This window comes from Chiroxiphia lanceolata, chromosome 10, assembly GCF_009829145.1.
Source record: "Chiroxiphia lanceolata isolate bChiLan1 chromosome 10, bChiLan1.pri, whole genome shotgun sequence".
NCBI lineage: Eukaryota > Metazoa > Chordata > Aves > Passeriformes > Pipridae > Chiroxiphia > Chiroxiphia lanceolata.
Genome location: NC_045646.1, coordinates 347,131 through 364,057, shown reverse-complemented (window position 1 = coordinate 364,057; position 16,927 = coordinate 347,131). Strand labels below are relative to the sequence as shown.

Below are 16,927 nucleotides of genomic sequence, written 5' to 3'. Positions count from 1 at the left end.
GGGGGCGGGCCCGGGGTGTCCGTGAGGGGAGGCCGGGAGGGCCCTGAGGGAGCGGCGGCCGCCCGAGCCCGCGGCGGTTAAAGGGGCCCTGCAACGGAACAAACACGCTTCTTTACTATTAAATGCTCTTTATTTTTATCTACATTCCGTTACTGCATAAAGATCCCATCTCTCTTTAAATATAATAAAGCTATCAAATGTTTTCATCGGCTTCCCTCCCCCCACCTGAACAAGGAAAACCAGACTATTTTAGGCAATATGCTCCAGAAAAGGAGCATGTTTCTGGTTGGAACAGCAGCAGAACTGGCTGATGGATATTCATTACTTTAGGGTTTCACAAGTGCACAAATCTTTAGGAAAACTTTTTTAAAGGCAAATGTGCATTGCTGTGGACTTTCGCACCCTTAGTCATTTGCTGAAACATTTTACTGTGTTCAAGTTAAAAATAAACTACATTTTGCATGAACTTCATGTTAGCGCCATACTGGAGCTCCAGCAAGTTTTAAACACCCAGTTCTAGATCTTCCAGTTCTTTAAGGAGAGCAGCTTCTTTCTGAATCTTCTCTACCTAGAACAAAAAAAAAGCATAAGACGTCACAGATGTAGCTTATTATAAAATTAACCTTGAATAAACTGCACAGATCTTAACCATACCTGATTCTTCTCAAGCTGTTTGCCGGCAGCTGCCTGTTCTTTCAGCTGCTCAATTGCCTTCAGCTTCTGTAAAAAAAAATACAAAAAGCCACTCTAACACAAAATATTGGTGAATCAAGAATAAAAAAAAAGTCTTAGAAGTTGTTCCACTTGCAATTGCCTGAGGCATCTGGAGGCAGGTCTCTGTGGAAGGCACATTCCCTTTAAGAATCTCCAGATACTCAATCCAGAATTTCCCACCTACAACAAACATTTCTTTCAAGAACAAAACCTAGAGAACAGCAGCACTTCCTCCTCTCTGAAACGAGCACCGTTCACTGTCTTGCTGAAGGGCTGGATCCAAACTCAAATTACTCCATCACTATCTCTCTTCTTCACACATTTTCCTCAGAAAGCCTGGAATGTTAATCCAGAGACAATAAAAAGCAGAAGGTCGCCAAGAGAAATGTGAGTTCTCTAGCCTGAGCTAAACAATTTCTGTTCTGAAATTATTTAATCCAAGAATTCTCAAGACTGGCAGTAAACTTCACACTTGCACCACAAGGCCAACCACAAAGGCATGGTTCCCTTGTTGGACCCAGGACCCAACAACCATGGAGCCCACACAGCTCCTGTCTGAGCACCAACACCTTTCAGTGCAACCTGCCCCTCAGCTGGGGACTGGCTGCATCTCCACAGCATTCCTAACTGGAGCCTGGAACACTCCTCCCTGCAGCTGGCAGTGGTTCCGCACTGCCACCTCTGATGGGCCCTTCAGGAGCTCTGCCATGCGATGGCCTCCACTGCTGCACACGCTGGGAAAGCAGAGGAAGTTGGCTACAAATTCAAGACATTACCATGGATGTAAATGCATCCTCCTGAGCCTAGCTCACCTCACCCTCACGCTGGTCTTGGAGACATTGTTGTCTGTTAGGAAAAAAAAAAGCCTCACCTTTTTCAAATTCTTTATCTTCTTGTCCACTTCAGGATCTCCCGTGGTGGTGGCAGGCACAGCGTTCCGTGGGGTGTTCTGTGGCGCTGGGGCCTGGGCAGGGCCCTGGTTTGCATCAGCTTTGGCCTCCTGTAGACAGAAATGCATGATCCAGAAAATACATTGGATTGCAAAGAGATTGAAAAATGTCTTTAATCACTTTAAGGCATCCATTTAGTATTTCTTCTTTCACTAGTTTGCTGGTGTATTCCAAAATGCGTGCACGACTTGCTCTGATATATTGCATTACCTCTGGATCTCTTTCCAGGGACAAAGGCTTATCTAGAACAACTCACATGCTGTTTCTTGTTGAATTTCTACTTCCTCAAGACACCAACCATATATACAGCACATGTCAGTAAGGGTGACATGATAGACACACACACAAATGTTTTATAAAGCAAACTGGGTCATTGTCTCTGAAGCAAAAGAAAGGGCTCAAAACCAGTGCAAGAAATCTAAAAAATCTTATTTAAAGAAATTATCGCTTCAGAGGTTTGTAGGAATTGGAAGGCTAATACCAAAAGCTGACGTTCTTCTACCTAGTCAAAGAATAGCAAGTCAAGGGGTGACAAACAGCCTGTCTCTGGTCTGCCTTGAAAACACACCTCAGCCCTGTCCTGCTGGGGACACATCCCAGTACCCGGCCCATTCTGACCTCCCACCCAACACCAAAACACGCTCTGCAGAAGGTGAAAGGCCAGAATTACTTCATCTCCACACATTCACAGCAACTCCCCAAAGCTGTTACTCTAAGTCATGCTTTTATGCCTGCTTTAGTCTGGCTGAACTCTGCTGCCCTCCCCACACCGCAGCACAGGCGAGATGTGTGGAGGGCTCTCCGTGCACAGGTCACTGCTCTGAGACTGACCGGTGTCCTTTGGGAAAACTAATTAACTAACTAACATTATCCTTGAAAGAACGACTTCCGCAGTACCTGTTTAGCAGCCTTCTTTGCTTCATGTTTCCTCTGATTTTTGAGAGCTGTTTTAGACAGTGGCTTATCACCACCTCCCAAAGGGGGTTTCATGTTCTGGGGTGGCTCGTCCTCGTGCTGCAGGATACACAAAATGAAGTTAAAAGCCTGTATTCCCAGTTGGCACAGAAAACCCAAAACCTACCTAAGACAACATCATATGCAAAGATGAACCAGAAAGGAAGAAGGAAAAACAAAGAAAGGAAGGGAGGAATAAAAGTATGCATTCCTTGGAGTAGCCAAAGACTGTGACAAGGGTTTCAAACTCATCCACTCAAGTTTAGATGGGACTACCCTGTGCATCCCAAAAATTTCATAGATTTCTGATAAAATAACAAAATCATGATGTTTTCTATTTTGAGGGGAAATAAAATCCAAGAGGAATAACCCAGCACAAAGTGAGCAGAGCTTGGCATTTTGCTGTTGTTGACGGCTGTTTGACTCAAAACTCCTGGTGACCAGAGAGGAAGGCTGGGTGCTGGGAAGGGAGATGGAGGGTTTTTGGGGGACCATGGGGGATGAGAAGGGAGGGTTGTTCAGTGTTTTTCAGATAACAGTTAACTGTGATGCTGTATTGTTTTAATGCATACAACAAGATTTTTTTGCCCATAAGTAAATAGAACTATTTTTTTAATGTGTCTTCTCCCTACTCCCTCTGCTCATGGATGGTTTGTGAGCACAGTTCACAGGCTGAGTCTCCTTCAAAAGCACCAGGCTCAGAATCAAAGCTCTCTGGGACTCAAACACCAAGGGTGCAGTTGTTAAATGGAACCAGCTGCTACGCAGCCTACTTTGAAAACCTGCAGAAAAGAAACTAATTAGACAAGTAGGTCACTGTACTGAAAGGTGTTTAAGCTGCAGCTGACTTTCTACTGATCCAATCTCTTTCTAGCAAATAAACTTACCTTAGGAAAAAAAACCAAAGAAGAGTGGCTTTTGGGAGGCCAGTCAACCCCCAGGCTGGCTGAGCTCAGACTGGTGAGTCAGGTCACCCAAATCAGAGGCTTCTGTCCTAACAAGAGCGCCCAGTTTCACTGCAAACCACATGTGCAGTTTAGTATTCTAGTGCACACTGCAGAGAGCATTATTAAAGTCTGCAAATGCTTTGTGACAGGACAGTATTTCGGCCAAAGAAACAGGAGTTTCCTAGCACACCTTGCAAAGCGTGAGGAAAGTGCCAAAGAGGGTTATCCAAATCCCTCCAAACCCCCTCAGTGCTGCTGTCAGCCCCGTTCCTCTCCTCATGTTCCTCCTCCAAAACACGCACATACATGAGGCCCAGCTCCAAACAAAGCCATGAGACACGACAATTCATTGCCCCAGGACACTGCTACTCACGAGCTTGGAGCTGGTCACGGGCTTGTTCCTCAGGGCAGGAGGTCTGTACGCCTGCGCAGGCTTCGGCTCCGCACCGGGCACCTCGCTGGGGACCGCCTGGTACCTCACCGCTCTCTCCGGGAACACCCCGTCCGGGAAGGGCTGCCAGGACACTTGCCACATCTCCTCGTTGGATGGCACCTCGTAGGTGTGCAGCACAGAGCCCGTGTAGTGCCAGACCTTGTACCCGTTGCCGACCCGGAGCCGGGGAGCGCAGGTAGCTGTCACAATGTGCTCCCCGTCGGGACACCACGCAAAGTACGTGGAATCCGAGGCCACGGGCTTGGAAATGAGTTTGTAGTTTTTAACATCCCACACTTCCATCTGCCCCCTGAGGTTCCCAAACCCTGCCAGCACCAGGATGTGTCCGTGGGGGCTGTAGTAGGCAGCGTTGCGAGGCCCAGTGCCAAAATCAAACACGGGGTCACATTTCAGGTTAAAAATTGTGGCTTTGGCAGGCATGAAACCATACACAGCACAGAACTCAAGAGAATTGGGGCTCCAGGCAACATCATAAATAGGGCCATTTTTTGCTAAAGGAAAAGGAAACACAGACAACTGTTGGGAGGTTGCATTTTTTCAGTGCGAGCCAAAATAAAATCCATAGCAATTCTTCATGCTTTGCAAAAACGGTGTGATGCAATTATTGACAGTGAAAATTAATTCTGCTAACAACAGAGGGAGAAACAGCCTTTTATGTTCTCATAACTTTAGTTACGGTTTGCAACAATAACTGCAGCCATTCCAAATTACCTCTGTAGAGTCAGCACCAGCACTTTTACAGTAAGCATAGCTTGTCATGTAAAAAAAATCCTTTATTTTTTTTCCTCGTTACTCAAGTATGACCTCAGGACCTTCTTAAACTGTCCCACTGGAAACCTGCGAAAACAGGAGTTTTATACCAGCTGGATAATAGTTCCTCTTTTTTTAATCTAAGAAATATTGTGTAGCTCAGCTTTGTAGTGGTAAGTAATAGTAACCTAAGTTACCTTTGGACAACGCCCATGCACAGTATTTTATAAACCCGATTTTAATGCGAGTGAGCACACAGAAATGGTTTTACACATCATGATCAAAACTTGGTACTGTTAGAAGATATTCTATGGGTTGGAACATTAGGAGATACTGAAGAATGATGAATTAGTGATGAAAATTTGCATAAAATATCCAGGCATAAATACAAACCACAGGCCATTATAACTTTTCATAATCTGGATATCTTTACCCATAGTTCAGGCAAATGCCAAGTACATTACTGAATCCTTAATCCAGAGCTGACCCAAAATCTGCAACTGAGTTAAATGGTTCATTCCTGTTGTCACTCTGAAGTCTCATTATCTTTGGAAAGGAGGGTGTATAATCACACTGTCTGTGTGTCCCCCTTCAAAACCTTTTCAGTGACATTAACCCAGTGCAGCTCAGAGACAGAAGTGTGACAGAAAATCACATCTGGTGACAGCAGCGGCTGTAGATGAGGGCAGCTCCATGCGGGCTCCACAGCTCAGGCAGAGCCTGCAGCAGCACCACATCTTAGTCAGGAACCAACTCCCTCTGCAAATGCCAGTGTGGAAAAAAGCTTCAAAATTGGACCTTCAAAAGCAACCAGAAGTCCAGCTCCACAGGGAATGAGGCACCACTCACTCCAAGTATATCAAAGGTAAGATAATATAGCAATTAAAAAAACCCCAAACCACAAACCCCAACATCTTACTCCAGAGGTAAAAAAAAAAAAGTGGTGAAGGATTTTTTGCTGAAAGCACTTGATTTTGTTTTGCAGCTCCCCGCAGTGCAGTAAGCAGCCCCGTCCCGCCCAGGCCGGCACTCACGCAGCTGCACGACGGCGCTCTCCCCGTTGGCCGCGATGTAGTGCAGGGTCTGCTCCCCGTAGTACGACGCCCCCGTTTTGTCCACCTCGGTGCTGGCCACCACCAGCACGGCCGTGGCTGGGAACACACACAGTCAGTGCAGCACAGCTGCTGCAAACCACCCCAGCCACTGCACAAACCACCCCTGCAAACACTGCACTGCACATAGGGGAATCGCTCTGCTAGGAGTTCTAGCTGGTTCCTTGTGTGACAGCGCTGGCATCATTCTCTTCTGCACTGAGTTTGTTCTAATGTTAACCCAAATGGACCAGATGGAAAGTGTAAGCTCGATCTGTTCATTCACTGCTGGATCACAAGCCAGTGAACGTACTTTGCAGCCATAAAAACAATATTTCTAAGACAGAAACCAAAGCTCCTGATCAGCCCTTGAGTAACACGTTGCACCAACAGCTGCTGTTTACACATCTGTTATCCAAAGCCATGTGCTCATGCATGGTTTCCACATGTGTGTAACACCTGCCCTGTATTACAAACTATGCGAGTTGAAGTAAAGTGGTTTTTACAAAATTACTCTGAAACAGCTTGTTGCTAACAAACAACAAAGCACAGAGCCCTGTCAGCTCATTCCAGTTGTGACACGTCTGCATATGTACAATTCTACAGATTAAGATTATACCAGAGCACAAACCGGTCTTATATTTACAATCTAAATACACTATCAACACAGAATGCAAACTTATATAGGAATTTGCTATTCAACTCCAAGATTTACCAGCACATATAGAACACTCTCAGTTACAACATACAAAATCGTGACAGTCACAGGAAAGTGCTGAGCACTCCAGGGTGGGCAGAACTGCATCTTAGCACTGTGTTGGCATTAATGGCTGTCCTCAGGGTTTATCTGCCTATGCAAATTAAATGCACCACCCCCCCCAGTAAACAAAGAAATACAATCCAAAATGGGCCGAATATAAAAGTTCCAATAGACAGCTGTTGTACCTTTCTTGTTCCACAGCATTGTCACCCTGTCAGCCTTGAAGAAGCTCTTGTTGGCGAGCGCCGACTGCGGGCCCGCGAAGTTGGGGTACTGGTAGAGCCGCACGAAGGACGGGGCCCCTTTGCTGCCCGGGACATACACAGCAACCTGCAACAGCCACCAGAGTCACTGCAGCTCAAAGCACAGGCCACAGGTACTACCACTGTGTTGTATTAACATCACAGTCTTTTTTTTTTTTTAAGAAAACTGAGAAAAAGATTGGAAATGGGATCAGAAGTACCTTGGTTGGCTGTGCTCCTGGGGACAACACAAAATCACTGACCTTCTGTAAATGCAGCTTATTTGCAATGGTGTCTGCCAAGAAAAAGGCCATAGATGTGTGATGTTAATGACAAACCACATTACCTGGATGACCTAACCACACCCTTCTATGGAGCTGTATCCTGCATAACACAGATCAGTAAGGGTAACCATAAAGGAGTTCTTTTACTAGGCAAACAGCCATTACTTTCCCATTTCATCACAGTTCTATTTACAAAACCAACTTGAACCAAGCCTAGGTCTGAAGCCCAGTATTTAGTATTTGGAAGTCCAAACAGCACAGGAAGCCTGCAAATCCCAAGTGAACACTTGTGCTTAAAGCAGGTGTTCTTCACCTTATCTGTGCTGGCTTCAGCCACATCCAGGGAACAGGTACCATTACAGAGACAGGGGCTCTCCCCTCACACCTTCCCCACAGGAAGCACTCAGAGGCCTGTTCTTGGCTGAATCCTTTCCACAAACAGCTGCTGGGAACAGCAGCACCCCAGAGCCTCACTGCAGCCAGGAATGTGCACTGCCAGCAGACCTCCTGCTGAGACTGACATTCTCTGCTTCCCACAGCTTCATTAACATCAGCAGGGCTAATTCTCAGGAAACCCTATCTCTTATAGCTGTAATTCTTGTACCAGCTTTACATTTAAAACAAAGAACACAAAACCACACACTGTTCTCCCCTCAGTTTTCTTTAATTCCTTTACGGCTTTGTTCTAATTAATTTTTAACCCCCTACTTTTTTCCTCCCTGTTCCCTTTCTGACTTCTATTGACTCCAAATATTCTACCACCAGTATTAAATCTCCTTGGTAAAAATTTTCAGGCTTTGCTACTTCATATTTGCCATTGATACAAATTTTTTAACAAGCTATTTTTTAACAGTTTATTGGCAGAACACACATAACCCAAAGAAGTAATCACAGATCACATTCTTACTGACAATTTCCTGGATCTCATTACATGAGAAAGAATATAGAATCAAGCCTCTTTAACTGAAAATCAGATGCATTTCATACCACATATGGCAGTGAAAAGATAAATAAGTGAAAACACAGCTCAGTAAAGCATAATGATTCTGAATTCCAAATTCAAATAGAATATAGGCAATATTTAAAATATAAAGCAAGCAAAGAAGAAACAAGGAAAAACTTGAAAAAGAAAACCACCCCCCAAAAGAAGCAGCATTTACAGAATGAATGAAATGTAGAGAAATACTTGCGTACTGAAGTTGTTGTTTTCAAAGAAATGCACTTCATTGTTCACATTCCTGGCACAAATGCTTTCATCATCTGCCCAGCAAGGACACCTGTAATTCAAAGCAAAAGTCAGAAACACTAAATCATGCTCATCTTTAGCACTCCAGGATTGTTTTCCCCTCCCTTTCTAAAGCTCAGCCAGGTCTAATATGATATGTTTCATATTATGGACAAATAACATCTACATAGCAAAAAATATGCAAGGGGACTCAGTTATTGCCTGCCCAGCTTCGTCTGTGGTGCAAAAGGAGGGTGAATTAACAATGAGCTGCACACCAGCACTCACGAGCCCAGACTGGCCTTTAGCCAGCAGCAGGCACTGGCTTGAAAGCCAACACCCCAAAAACAGCTCCATTTACCTGGATCAGACTTTGGAAACTGAATTTCTTTGCAAACAATTAGCATCTGGAAGGGTTATTTACCAGTTCTGCATCTTTTTCTGGATGAAGGACTTTAAGCATTTTCCGGTTCTCAGATCATGGAGCTGCAGGTTGGGCACCCCCGCTGTGCCATCCTTCCCAGCTGCAAGAAAACACGGTGGTCTCTGGGGATTAGACCTGCTTCACCAGGACACCCCACCTGGGGATTAGACCTGCTTCACCAGGACACCCCACCTCACAGCTCTGCAAACACCCACCCACACAGGAACTTCTAACAAGCAGCATCCTGCCCCTGAGGGGCCAAACCCATGGCTGCTGACTGCTGCACCTATTAACCTCAGTCTTTCCCTCTGCAGAAAGAACTCACATTTGAAGGTGTAGGGTTTCTACTCCCCACTGCAGGGCTGGGGCCAACACCACCTGCACAGCTCTTTAATGCTTGTTCTTAACCAAAATCAAAAACCATCCTTGTGGCAAACAATGGAGGCATGTTCTCCACTCTTACATTTTGCTCTCATGGGAGTGCCGTGATTTTGTCCATCCCATGGAAGTCACAGCTTTCTCTGCAAGACATGCAAAATAGTTCTGCTGCTTTTAAACTCTCTGTACCCTCCTCCTTACCCCAGATACCACAGCCTGCCTATGGCTGTCAGTGATTCAGGACAGACCCTGAACAGCTCACAGTTTCTGCTGCTTTCTCTCATCCTACAGCCTGTCCCAGGCCACTTCCCAAGGCCCAGCTCTTGCCCAGCTCTTCCTGAGGCAGCATTTGCGCTGTCTGCGTAAGACACACTGCTCTTAAAGGACTGGGGCTCTCCGAGTCAGGAAGAACCCCTGCAGAGGCAGGGAAGGGAATAAAGCCCTGGACAGGGACAACACTTCAGGCACTGCACCCAGGGGAGGACACAACTCCTGCAGGAAGGCGTCTGACGTGCCCTGTCTGCACAGGAACACAATCTGCCTGCACAGACATTGCCCACACACGGCACCACGACCAGCTCCCGCTGCGGGGAAACACGGGATTCGCTCACAGTAACTGCAGCACGTGCCCTCTGATCCAGTGTTTGTAGGATGGCATCCCTCACTCCACCACCGTGCCCCTGATCACCCACAGACCCTTCATGCACTTTCTGTACTGCTCATTGAGCCAATAAATGTCCTGCAGAGAGCAGTCAGGTCCTGGAGAGGCTGCCAGCCCACTTCAGACATGCACACACGCCGGGTGCCTGCCCAGCTGCCACAATACTCACTTGCATAGACCTGCCACGTGGCCAGAACATTATTCTTTGGCGAGAATTCAAGGCAAACTGCCTTTGGGAGATCAAAGGAACGCAGTAACTCAGCTCTGGTGACATTAACAACGTTTACTCTGGAACCAAAAGATGCTATTTCAACAAAACATGCTTACAATAGTTAATTAATTGCTAAGAGAACTGTTCATGTATTTGACTCTCCTAAGTCTGTCCCAAATTTAGCCAATGTAACACAGTTAGAAGAGCTTTCTTCCCTTCCTGCTTTTACTAAATTTTTGCAAGAGCACATTTTAAAACCAGATACCCAGGCATGACAGAAAAAGTGAGAGCACAGATCAAAACAGAACATGTATTTTTATCTGTAAGCCCTGAAGAAGAGAGTGAACTCTAAAATGCGCCTGGTCTACAAAAAAGGAATCTTGTGATGTTGGTACATAAGGTGCACAGAGTCTTTATTTCCTGCGGGCTTTACTAATTAATTCATCCCAGAAACCAGGTACTGGGAGCTGTGAACAAAAAAACAACCAAACAAATAAAGCACGTGCAGATTACACAGGAATGGGTGCATTATACACAGGAGAACAGCAAATATTTCATCTGAGAGTCAGGAAACAAAGCCACTACTGTGAAGAATGCAAAAATAAACTGCATTTAAAATGTGCAGGCAAATACTTGCACTAACAGCAACAGGCTTTACACAGAAAAGAGTCACAGGGCATAACTGATCCAATTTATTTCACACAAATTTAAGATTAAGAACATAAAATGCACCCACTTTTCTCCATTGCACCAGGCAAAGAGAGAGCCATCCTTGCTAAAAGCAACAGCTTTGCAATTTTTTCCAGAGTCCCTAAAGAAATAAGAAATGCGCATGAGTCGTCAATAGTGCCCAAGTGAAGATGTTTTAACAAAACCAAAAAGCAACACATTTCCTGCTGTGCCCTCAATGAGCCCTGCGGTCCCTGCTGCCCCTGTTCAGGGACTGTCACCTGGCAGTCACACCTCAGGCAACCACAAAGCCTCCCAAACCATCCATTTCCTGAACCAGTAACAGGAAGAAATAATTCACTTATATTTACACATTTTCCAATTCCAGAATCTACCTTTACTTTTTACAAAACCGGTTTTTTTGCACGAAAGATCAGAGCCAGTGACAGCAGTACCTCTGGAACGCCGAGCTCTCTGTGAAACTGGGGGGCCCGTTCACCATGTACAGCCCTTCGGACCCTCTCACTGAAATGGAAACAAGGAACTCATTTCAAATTGTCCAAAGCAGTTGTGCTAAGCTGTGAACCCTAAAACAGGCACAGACGTTCCCCTGCTTGCTGTAAGGGCATCCAGGACGTGAGGTGTGCCTGAGCCCCCAGCCCAGCTGCTGGGATGGGGACCCAGAGCCCTGGGCAGCTCATGCCCCCATCTGGCAGCAAAGCAGTTTTTCTCATGTCTGAATGCAATTTCCTGGGGTTCAGGCCCTGACAGACCCCAAAGGGACCTTTTAACACACCCTAAATACAAGCCACAAGCTGCATACCCCTCCCTGCCTGCAGCCTGTTCTCCAGCTCTGCCATCAGGGCACCCATTGAGATCCAGATTTACAACAGGTTACAGACAGCACCGAGCGGCCCAAAATCCACCCGCAGAAGCTGCAGCCCCCCGACCCACGCGAAGACAAATACGGTTTTTAAGGCTTAGAAACACAGAGAAGGAAAATACATCTCCCTGCTGTCAGGGACAGCTGAACAGGGAGATGCTCAGAAGAAAGAGCGCTCTTAAGAGCCCTCGCACCGACCGAGCCCCGCGAACGCCCCCCGGGAACCGCGCGAGAACCCCCCCGCGCCCGAAGGGTGAACCCCGGACACGCGGCCCCGGGAGCTCTCGCGGGGTGCCGGGCTGAGCGGTGGCACCCCCGGAGACGGCCCGGCGAGCCCTGCCCGGCCCCGGGAGCGGCACCGCCAAGGGCGCCAGGGCCGAGCTCGGCCACGCCGCGGCAGCGCTCCCTGCGGAGGGGACGGGTGGTGGGTACTGGCGGACCCGGACCGCCCCAGCCCGACGCCGCGCCCGCCTCCCGGCGCGGCCCGGCCCGACGCACCTGCGAGCAGCGGCGTGGGCGGCGCCATCTTGGCGCAAGGGGGGCAGCGGTTCCGGTTCCGGGTCAGTGGCGCGCGGCGGCCGCAGGGCGCGCCACGTTGCGCAGGCGGGGCGGGGCCGCGGCGCGTGCGCGGGTTGGCGCGCGCGGCCCCTCCCCCGGCGCGCTCCCGGCGTGCGGCGCGCGCGGTGCTGACGCGGCAGCGGTGGCCGGGCCGGACCGGGCCGGGCTGAGCCGAGCGGAGCGGAGCTGGACCGGACTGAGCTGAGCTGAGCTGAGCTGGGCCGGACCGGGCCGCACTGAGCTGAGCTGAGCTGGGCCGAACCGGGCCGGGCTGAGAGCAGCCGGGCCGGGCTGAGCTGAATTGGGCCGAACCGGGCCGGGCTGAGCCGAGCCGAGCTGAGCTGATCTGAGCTGGGCCGAACCGGGCCGGGTTGAGCCGAATCGAGCTGAGCCGAGCTGAGCGGGGCCGCCATGGTGGCCAAGCAGCGCATCCGCATGGCCAACGAGAAGCACAGCAAGAACATCACCCAGCGCGGCAACGTCGCCAAGACCTCGGTGCGCGGGGCCGGGCCGGGCCGGGCCGGGCGGGCGGGGGGCGGCGGGGCCGGGGGGGCCGCGCTGACCGATGCTGTGCCCGCAGAGAACGGCCCCGGAGGAGAAGGCGTCGGTCGGGCCCTGGCTGCTGGCGCTGTTCATCTTCGTGGTCTGCGGATCAGGTGAGCCGCCGCGGGCCCCGCTCACTGTTCGGGGCGCTCCTCGGGCCCGGCAGCGTTCGGGCCCCCCGAGCTCCCTTCTCCGCTCTCTTGCAGCCATCTTCCAGATCATCCAGAGCATCCGGATGGGCATGTGAGGGGCCAGGGCCGGGCCATGGCCCGCCGGCCCCGGCCGCCGCAGCACTGCCGAGGAGCGGCGCGCGGCACCGGCCGTGTCGCATTCCAGGTCCCTTCACGAGTCATTCCGAGTTTTCTAGCCCGTGCCACAGTGCCTTGAACAGCACCACATGTATAAAGCAATAAAAGTCTGTTGTTGATCTACAATCGTGGACCTACTTATTCGCTGAAGATCCAGCCTGGTCTCTCGTACACGGAGCTGTAACGCGACATAGGTCCATAGGAACTGGCATCTTGTAAACACCGGTCCCAGACCGGTGTCACCCTCTGTATAGCTGGAAATGGTTTCATTTGACGCTGGAAGCCGGGATTTTTGCAGTGGCTGGAGCCCGACTGTGCAGCATGTTCCCGAGGAGCCCCACCGTGCGTCACCCGTGTGCACAGGGAGGCCCCACTGCAGCATGTGGCAGTGCCGTCCTCGCAGCTGCACCTCCTGTAGCTTTGCCCTAACCCACGCCAAGCGCTTGTCTGTGTAGGGGCACCGGGGTTCCGAGGGACTGGCGAGGCCGGGCAGCACCTGCTCCCGACGGGACTCGGCGCCGGAGCGTCACGGACTGTGGAGCTCCCAGGGCCTCTCCCGGCTGTGCCTGTGCTGTAAATACTCCTTGGACAACTTTCAGCCAGTGGTGATAGTTTTAAATTTGACAATGTTGTGTGGGAATGTTTGGTGCAGGTGGGGGGACCCTGCCCCCTGCCCACAGTTCTGCTTCTATGTGCAGCCCCTGCGGAGTGTGGTGTGTCTTGCAATATATATTTAATCCTATTTAAGGTAAAACCTGCTTTCAACTCGATTTCTTCTAACAGTGGATCCAGTACTTAACTGCTTCCCTACGGATGATCACAGTTCCTTGAGGTCACATGGAAAATGCTGCTATTGATCATATTTCCCTGCTGATGGCCCCAACTCCTGCTGTCTCTGTGGTGACAAAGGGGGTGTGAATCGCTCTGCTGGTGCACGCAGTTGCTAAAGGAAGTTTCCTTTTTCCAGGTTTCTTAGCAGAAGACAAATTCAAAGTCTGATTATGCTAGAAGTAATAGAAAACAAATCTGTCAAGGTTAATGAAATGCCTGTTAGCTGTGAAGGGGCAGATCTTTTGTACTCGTGTATTCCCGTATGGAATCATGGGGACTGGTGTAAGCCAGCACGGCCATGGGTGTGCCCAGCCTGGCCCCCGGGGGACGGGGACCTTGGGCCGGGGCACTCGTGTGCTGTGAGCGGGGGAAGTCTGTATAATCGCTGATTTTAAATAAAGTTCTTTCCAAATGCAAGTTGTGTTCTCTTGAGGTTGGCAAAGTGGGGCTGTGCTGGGTGTTGAAATTCGGCTGCTTCACGCCAAGCACAGGTTAATTGGCTGTTCCCCGAGAGGAGCCCCCGTGCCGTGGGGCATTCCCTGCTCTGCTGTCCGGTCTGGGGCCGTGGGGGCTCTGGACTCACCCGGGTGCTGCTCCCCATCTCCCCACAGGGGTTCAGCAGGTGGCTGCTCCACACTCGTCTCTCTGGCCCCTGGGAATGCTGCAGAGGCCTCGGGTCTGACAGGTTCCTGCTGCCACTGCAGGAGCTGTTCGAGGGCCTTGGGGACTGGAATGTTTGGGGTGGCTTGTACGGATTCGTTCTTCAAGGCTCAGTAGAAGTCTTGCTTCGGTGCCAGCACCAGACGCAGGGGTGTGTGCGGTGCTGTGCCCTGCAGTGGCTCTTGGCCCTGGGCAGCCACAGGCTGGAGCAGGGGCTGCGCTGGGGATCTCCAGAGAGGCCTCCTGGCCCCAGCTGTGCTCTGGCTCCATGTGCCCAAGTACAAATGCTGCAAAGCACCACGCTTGTTTTTTCTCAGAAACGTGAGAGAGCAACACTCAGGTTTATTTGCCCTGGTGAGACCCCAGTTCTCGTTTGCAGGCGCTGGCAGCTGAGGTGTTGCCAGCGCTAGGGGACGTGTGACGCGGGGCTGCGTTTGCAGACACGGGCAGGTTCTTCGGCAGAGCTGAGCTGGCTGAGGTGATGTCATTAACCACCGCAACTCACTGTTACCTCGAATCTTGCCTTTTGTTTTCCTGTGAAGCCTTCTTGGGGCTGGCTGCACGGCTCCGCTCCAGTATCGCATCAGGGCTGGCACATGGTTTGCCTCCCCTGCGCCCCTGCCAGGCCCCGCGTCCGCTCTGTGCCCGGTGTCACGGCTGGGACAGGGCTCCTTCCCCGCTCCAAGGAAACACCGGGCCCCTTGGAACAATGTCCCCTGACAGATCCGCCCCTGTGAGCGACATCGGCCCCGACACCCGGCCGGCTGCGAACACGGGGCACGGGGGGACCCGCGGCCACAGGCGTTGTCCGAGCACAGCCCCGGGCGGGGGAGCGGCCCCTCAGCCCCCGGGCTGCGACACGGGACAGGGGGGACACGGGACAGGGGGGACACGGGACAGGGGGAACACGGGACAGGGGGAACACGGGACAGGGGGGACAGGGGGAACACGGGACAGGGGGGCCGCGGGCGGGGCGCGTAGCGACGGGGAACCGGCCCGGGGGGCGGCGGGACCGGCGGCTCGCACAGAGACCCCCGGGAACGAGCGCGACAGCGCGGCCTCACAGCCCCGGCCCCACAGCCCCGGCACACCATGGCCGCCCGGCCCCGCCCCACACTCCCACAGCACCGCCCCATACACAGCCCCGCCCCACACATGGCACCGCCCCACACACAGCCCCGCCCCACAGTCCCACAGTGCCGCCCCACACACAGCCCCGCCCCACAGCCCCACAGCCCCGCCCCACACACAGCCCCGCCCCACACACAGCTCCGCCCCACAGCACCGCCCCAGACACAGCACCGCCCCACAGTCCCACAGTGCCGCCCCACACACAGCTCCGCCCCACACACAGCTCCGCCCCACAGCACCGCCCCAGACACCGCCCCACAGTCCCACAGTGCCGCCCCACACACAGCTCCGCCCCACACACAGCTCCGCCCCACAGCACCGCCCCAGACACAGCTCCGCCCCACAGCCCCACAGCCCCGCCCCAGCCCCACAGTCCCAGCCCCACAGTCCCACAGCTCCACCCCAGTCCCACAGCCCCGCCCCAGCCCCACAGTCCCAGTCCCACAGTCCCAGCCCCACAGCGCCGTCCCGCGGCCCCGCGCGGGAGCTGCGGAAGGGCCGGTCTGTGCTCACCGAACCTACAGGAACGAAGCAAAGCAAACAAAGGTTTTCTAACAGCGTGAGTTCAACCTTTGCTTCAACTCTATTTCCTGCAGATTTACTAAAGGGTTTCTCCCTTTGGAGCAAGCGCCTCCGCAGCCCCTCTGAGGGGTGTGCGTGCCCCTCGCTCTCGGCACAGCCCCACACCCTCACCCGGGGGCAGAGCAGGGCCCTGCCCGGCTCCGGGAGGGTTGCGGTGCTGGGACCATCCTCACAGGCTCGGTGCCCCTCTGCTCCCGGCAGCGGATCTCTGACCACCTCAGTCACGGTTCGAACATCTCTGTTCTGTTTCACTCAGAAAATGGACAGGTACAGTGTTCCCTCCATGAAAGTTTTAATCAACTACTTACCTGTGGGACTCCTGTTCTGAGAAGTCCCCAACATTGTCCCTTTTTACTTACTTTAGCAGTATCCTCCTCAGTGCAGCTGGAGTGAGCCACTGATTGCAGTGGAGGGGGAACACACGGAGCTCCTGCAATACTTCGGTTTCTGCTCCGTGAGCGAGGCCCTCGTTGCACCAAGGACTCCCCGAGGTGCTCGCAGCAGGCAGAGAGCACCCACCCACACCTGCCGGGAAGATCATTTTGGAGTTACTTCAGCGAGAACGTTTCAATACACACACACTGAGCTGATCCTTACCGGGAAGGGCAGGCAGAGCTGTTTCCAGGACAAAGACGTTTCTCTAAGATCTGAAGGCACGAAAACTTGCAGTTTCCAGGGCTGCTCCTGTTTTACCTCAGACATGAACCTGAGCAGAGT

The 16,927-nt window shown here is 51.7% G+C and overlaps 2 protein-coding genes across 3 annotated transcripts; one reads left to right on the top strand and one right to left on the bottom strand.

The window, feature by feature from the left end:
- Window positions 1-108: 108 nt before the first annotated feature.
- Window positions 109-12,159, bottom strand: EIF2A (eukaryotic translation initiation factor 2A). Of its 2 annotated transcripts, none has more exons than XM_032697318.1 (14): window positions 12,096-12,159; window positions 11,170-11,239; window positions 10,782-10,856; window positions 10,004-10,122; window positions 8,796-8,895; window positions 8,341-8,423; window positions 7,084-7,157; window positions 6,806-6,950; window positions 5,804-5,920; window positions 3,939-4,510; window positions 2,562-2,678; window positions 1,586-1,714; window positions 655-720; window positions 109-568 (listed from the first exon to the last, which is right to left on the bottom strand). In XM_032697318.1, exons 1-14 carry the CDS (start codon window positions 12,121-12,123, stop codon window positions 503-505), a joined length of 1,761 nt encoding a protein of 586 aa, XP_032553209.1. In that variant the 5' UTR covers window positions 12,124-12,159; the 3' UTR covers window positions 109-502. The 2 variants fall into 2 exon arrangements, with proteins under 2 accessions (XP_032553209.1, XP_032553210.1); XM_032697319.1 differs by lacking the exon at window positions 12,096-12,159 and adding an exon at window positions 12,030-12,051.
- Window positions 12,160-12,246: 87 nt separating this feature from the next.
- Window positions 12,247-14,254, top strand: SERP1 (stress associated endoplasmic reticulum protein 1). The gene is made up of 3 exons (XM_032698366.1): window positions 12,247-12,650; window positions 12,736-12,811; window positions 12,905-14,254. Exons 1-3 carry the CDS (start codon window positions 12,567-12,569, stop codon window positions 12,943-12,945), a joined length of 201 nt encoding a protein of 66 aa, XP_032554257.1. The 5' UTR covers window positions 12,247-12,566; the 3' UTR covers window positions 12,946-14,254.
- The last annotated feature ends 2,673 nt before the right edge of the window (window positions 14,255-16,927 follow it).

What these genes read in the sequence shown, in the direction of transcription:
- EIF2A (XM_032697318.1), bottom strand. Translation starts at nt 12,123, where the DNA reads ATGGCGCCGCCCACGCCGCTGCTCGCAG. An exon ending in AGATAAAGAATTTGAAAAAG is followed by an intron (nt 721 to 1,585) that starts GTGAGGCTTTTT and finishes TTTTTTTTACAG; the next exon opens with AAGCTGAAGGCAATTGAGCA. An exon ending in AACAGCTTGAGAAGAATCAG is followed by an intron (nt 569 to 654) that starts GTATGGTTAAGA and finishes TTTTTGTTCTAG; the next exon opens with GTAGAGAAGATTCAGAAAGA.
- SERP1 (XM_032698366.1), top strand. Translation starts at nt 12,567, where the DNA reads ATGGTGGCCAAGCAGCGCATCCGCATGGCCAACGAGAAGCACAGCAAG. An exon ending in GCAACGTCGCCAAGACCTCG is followed by an intron (nt 12,651 to 12,735) that starts GTGCGCGGGGCC and finishes CTGTGCCCGCAG; the next exon opens with AGAACGGCCCCGGAGGAGAA. An exon ending in CTTCGTGGTCTGCGGATCAG is followed by an intron (nt 12,812 to 12,904) that starts GTGAGCCGCCGC and finishes GCTCTCTTGCAG; the next exon opens with CCATCTTCCAGATCATCCAG.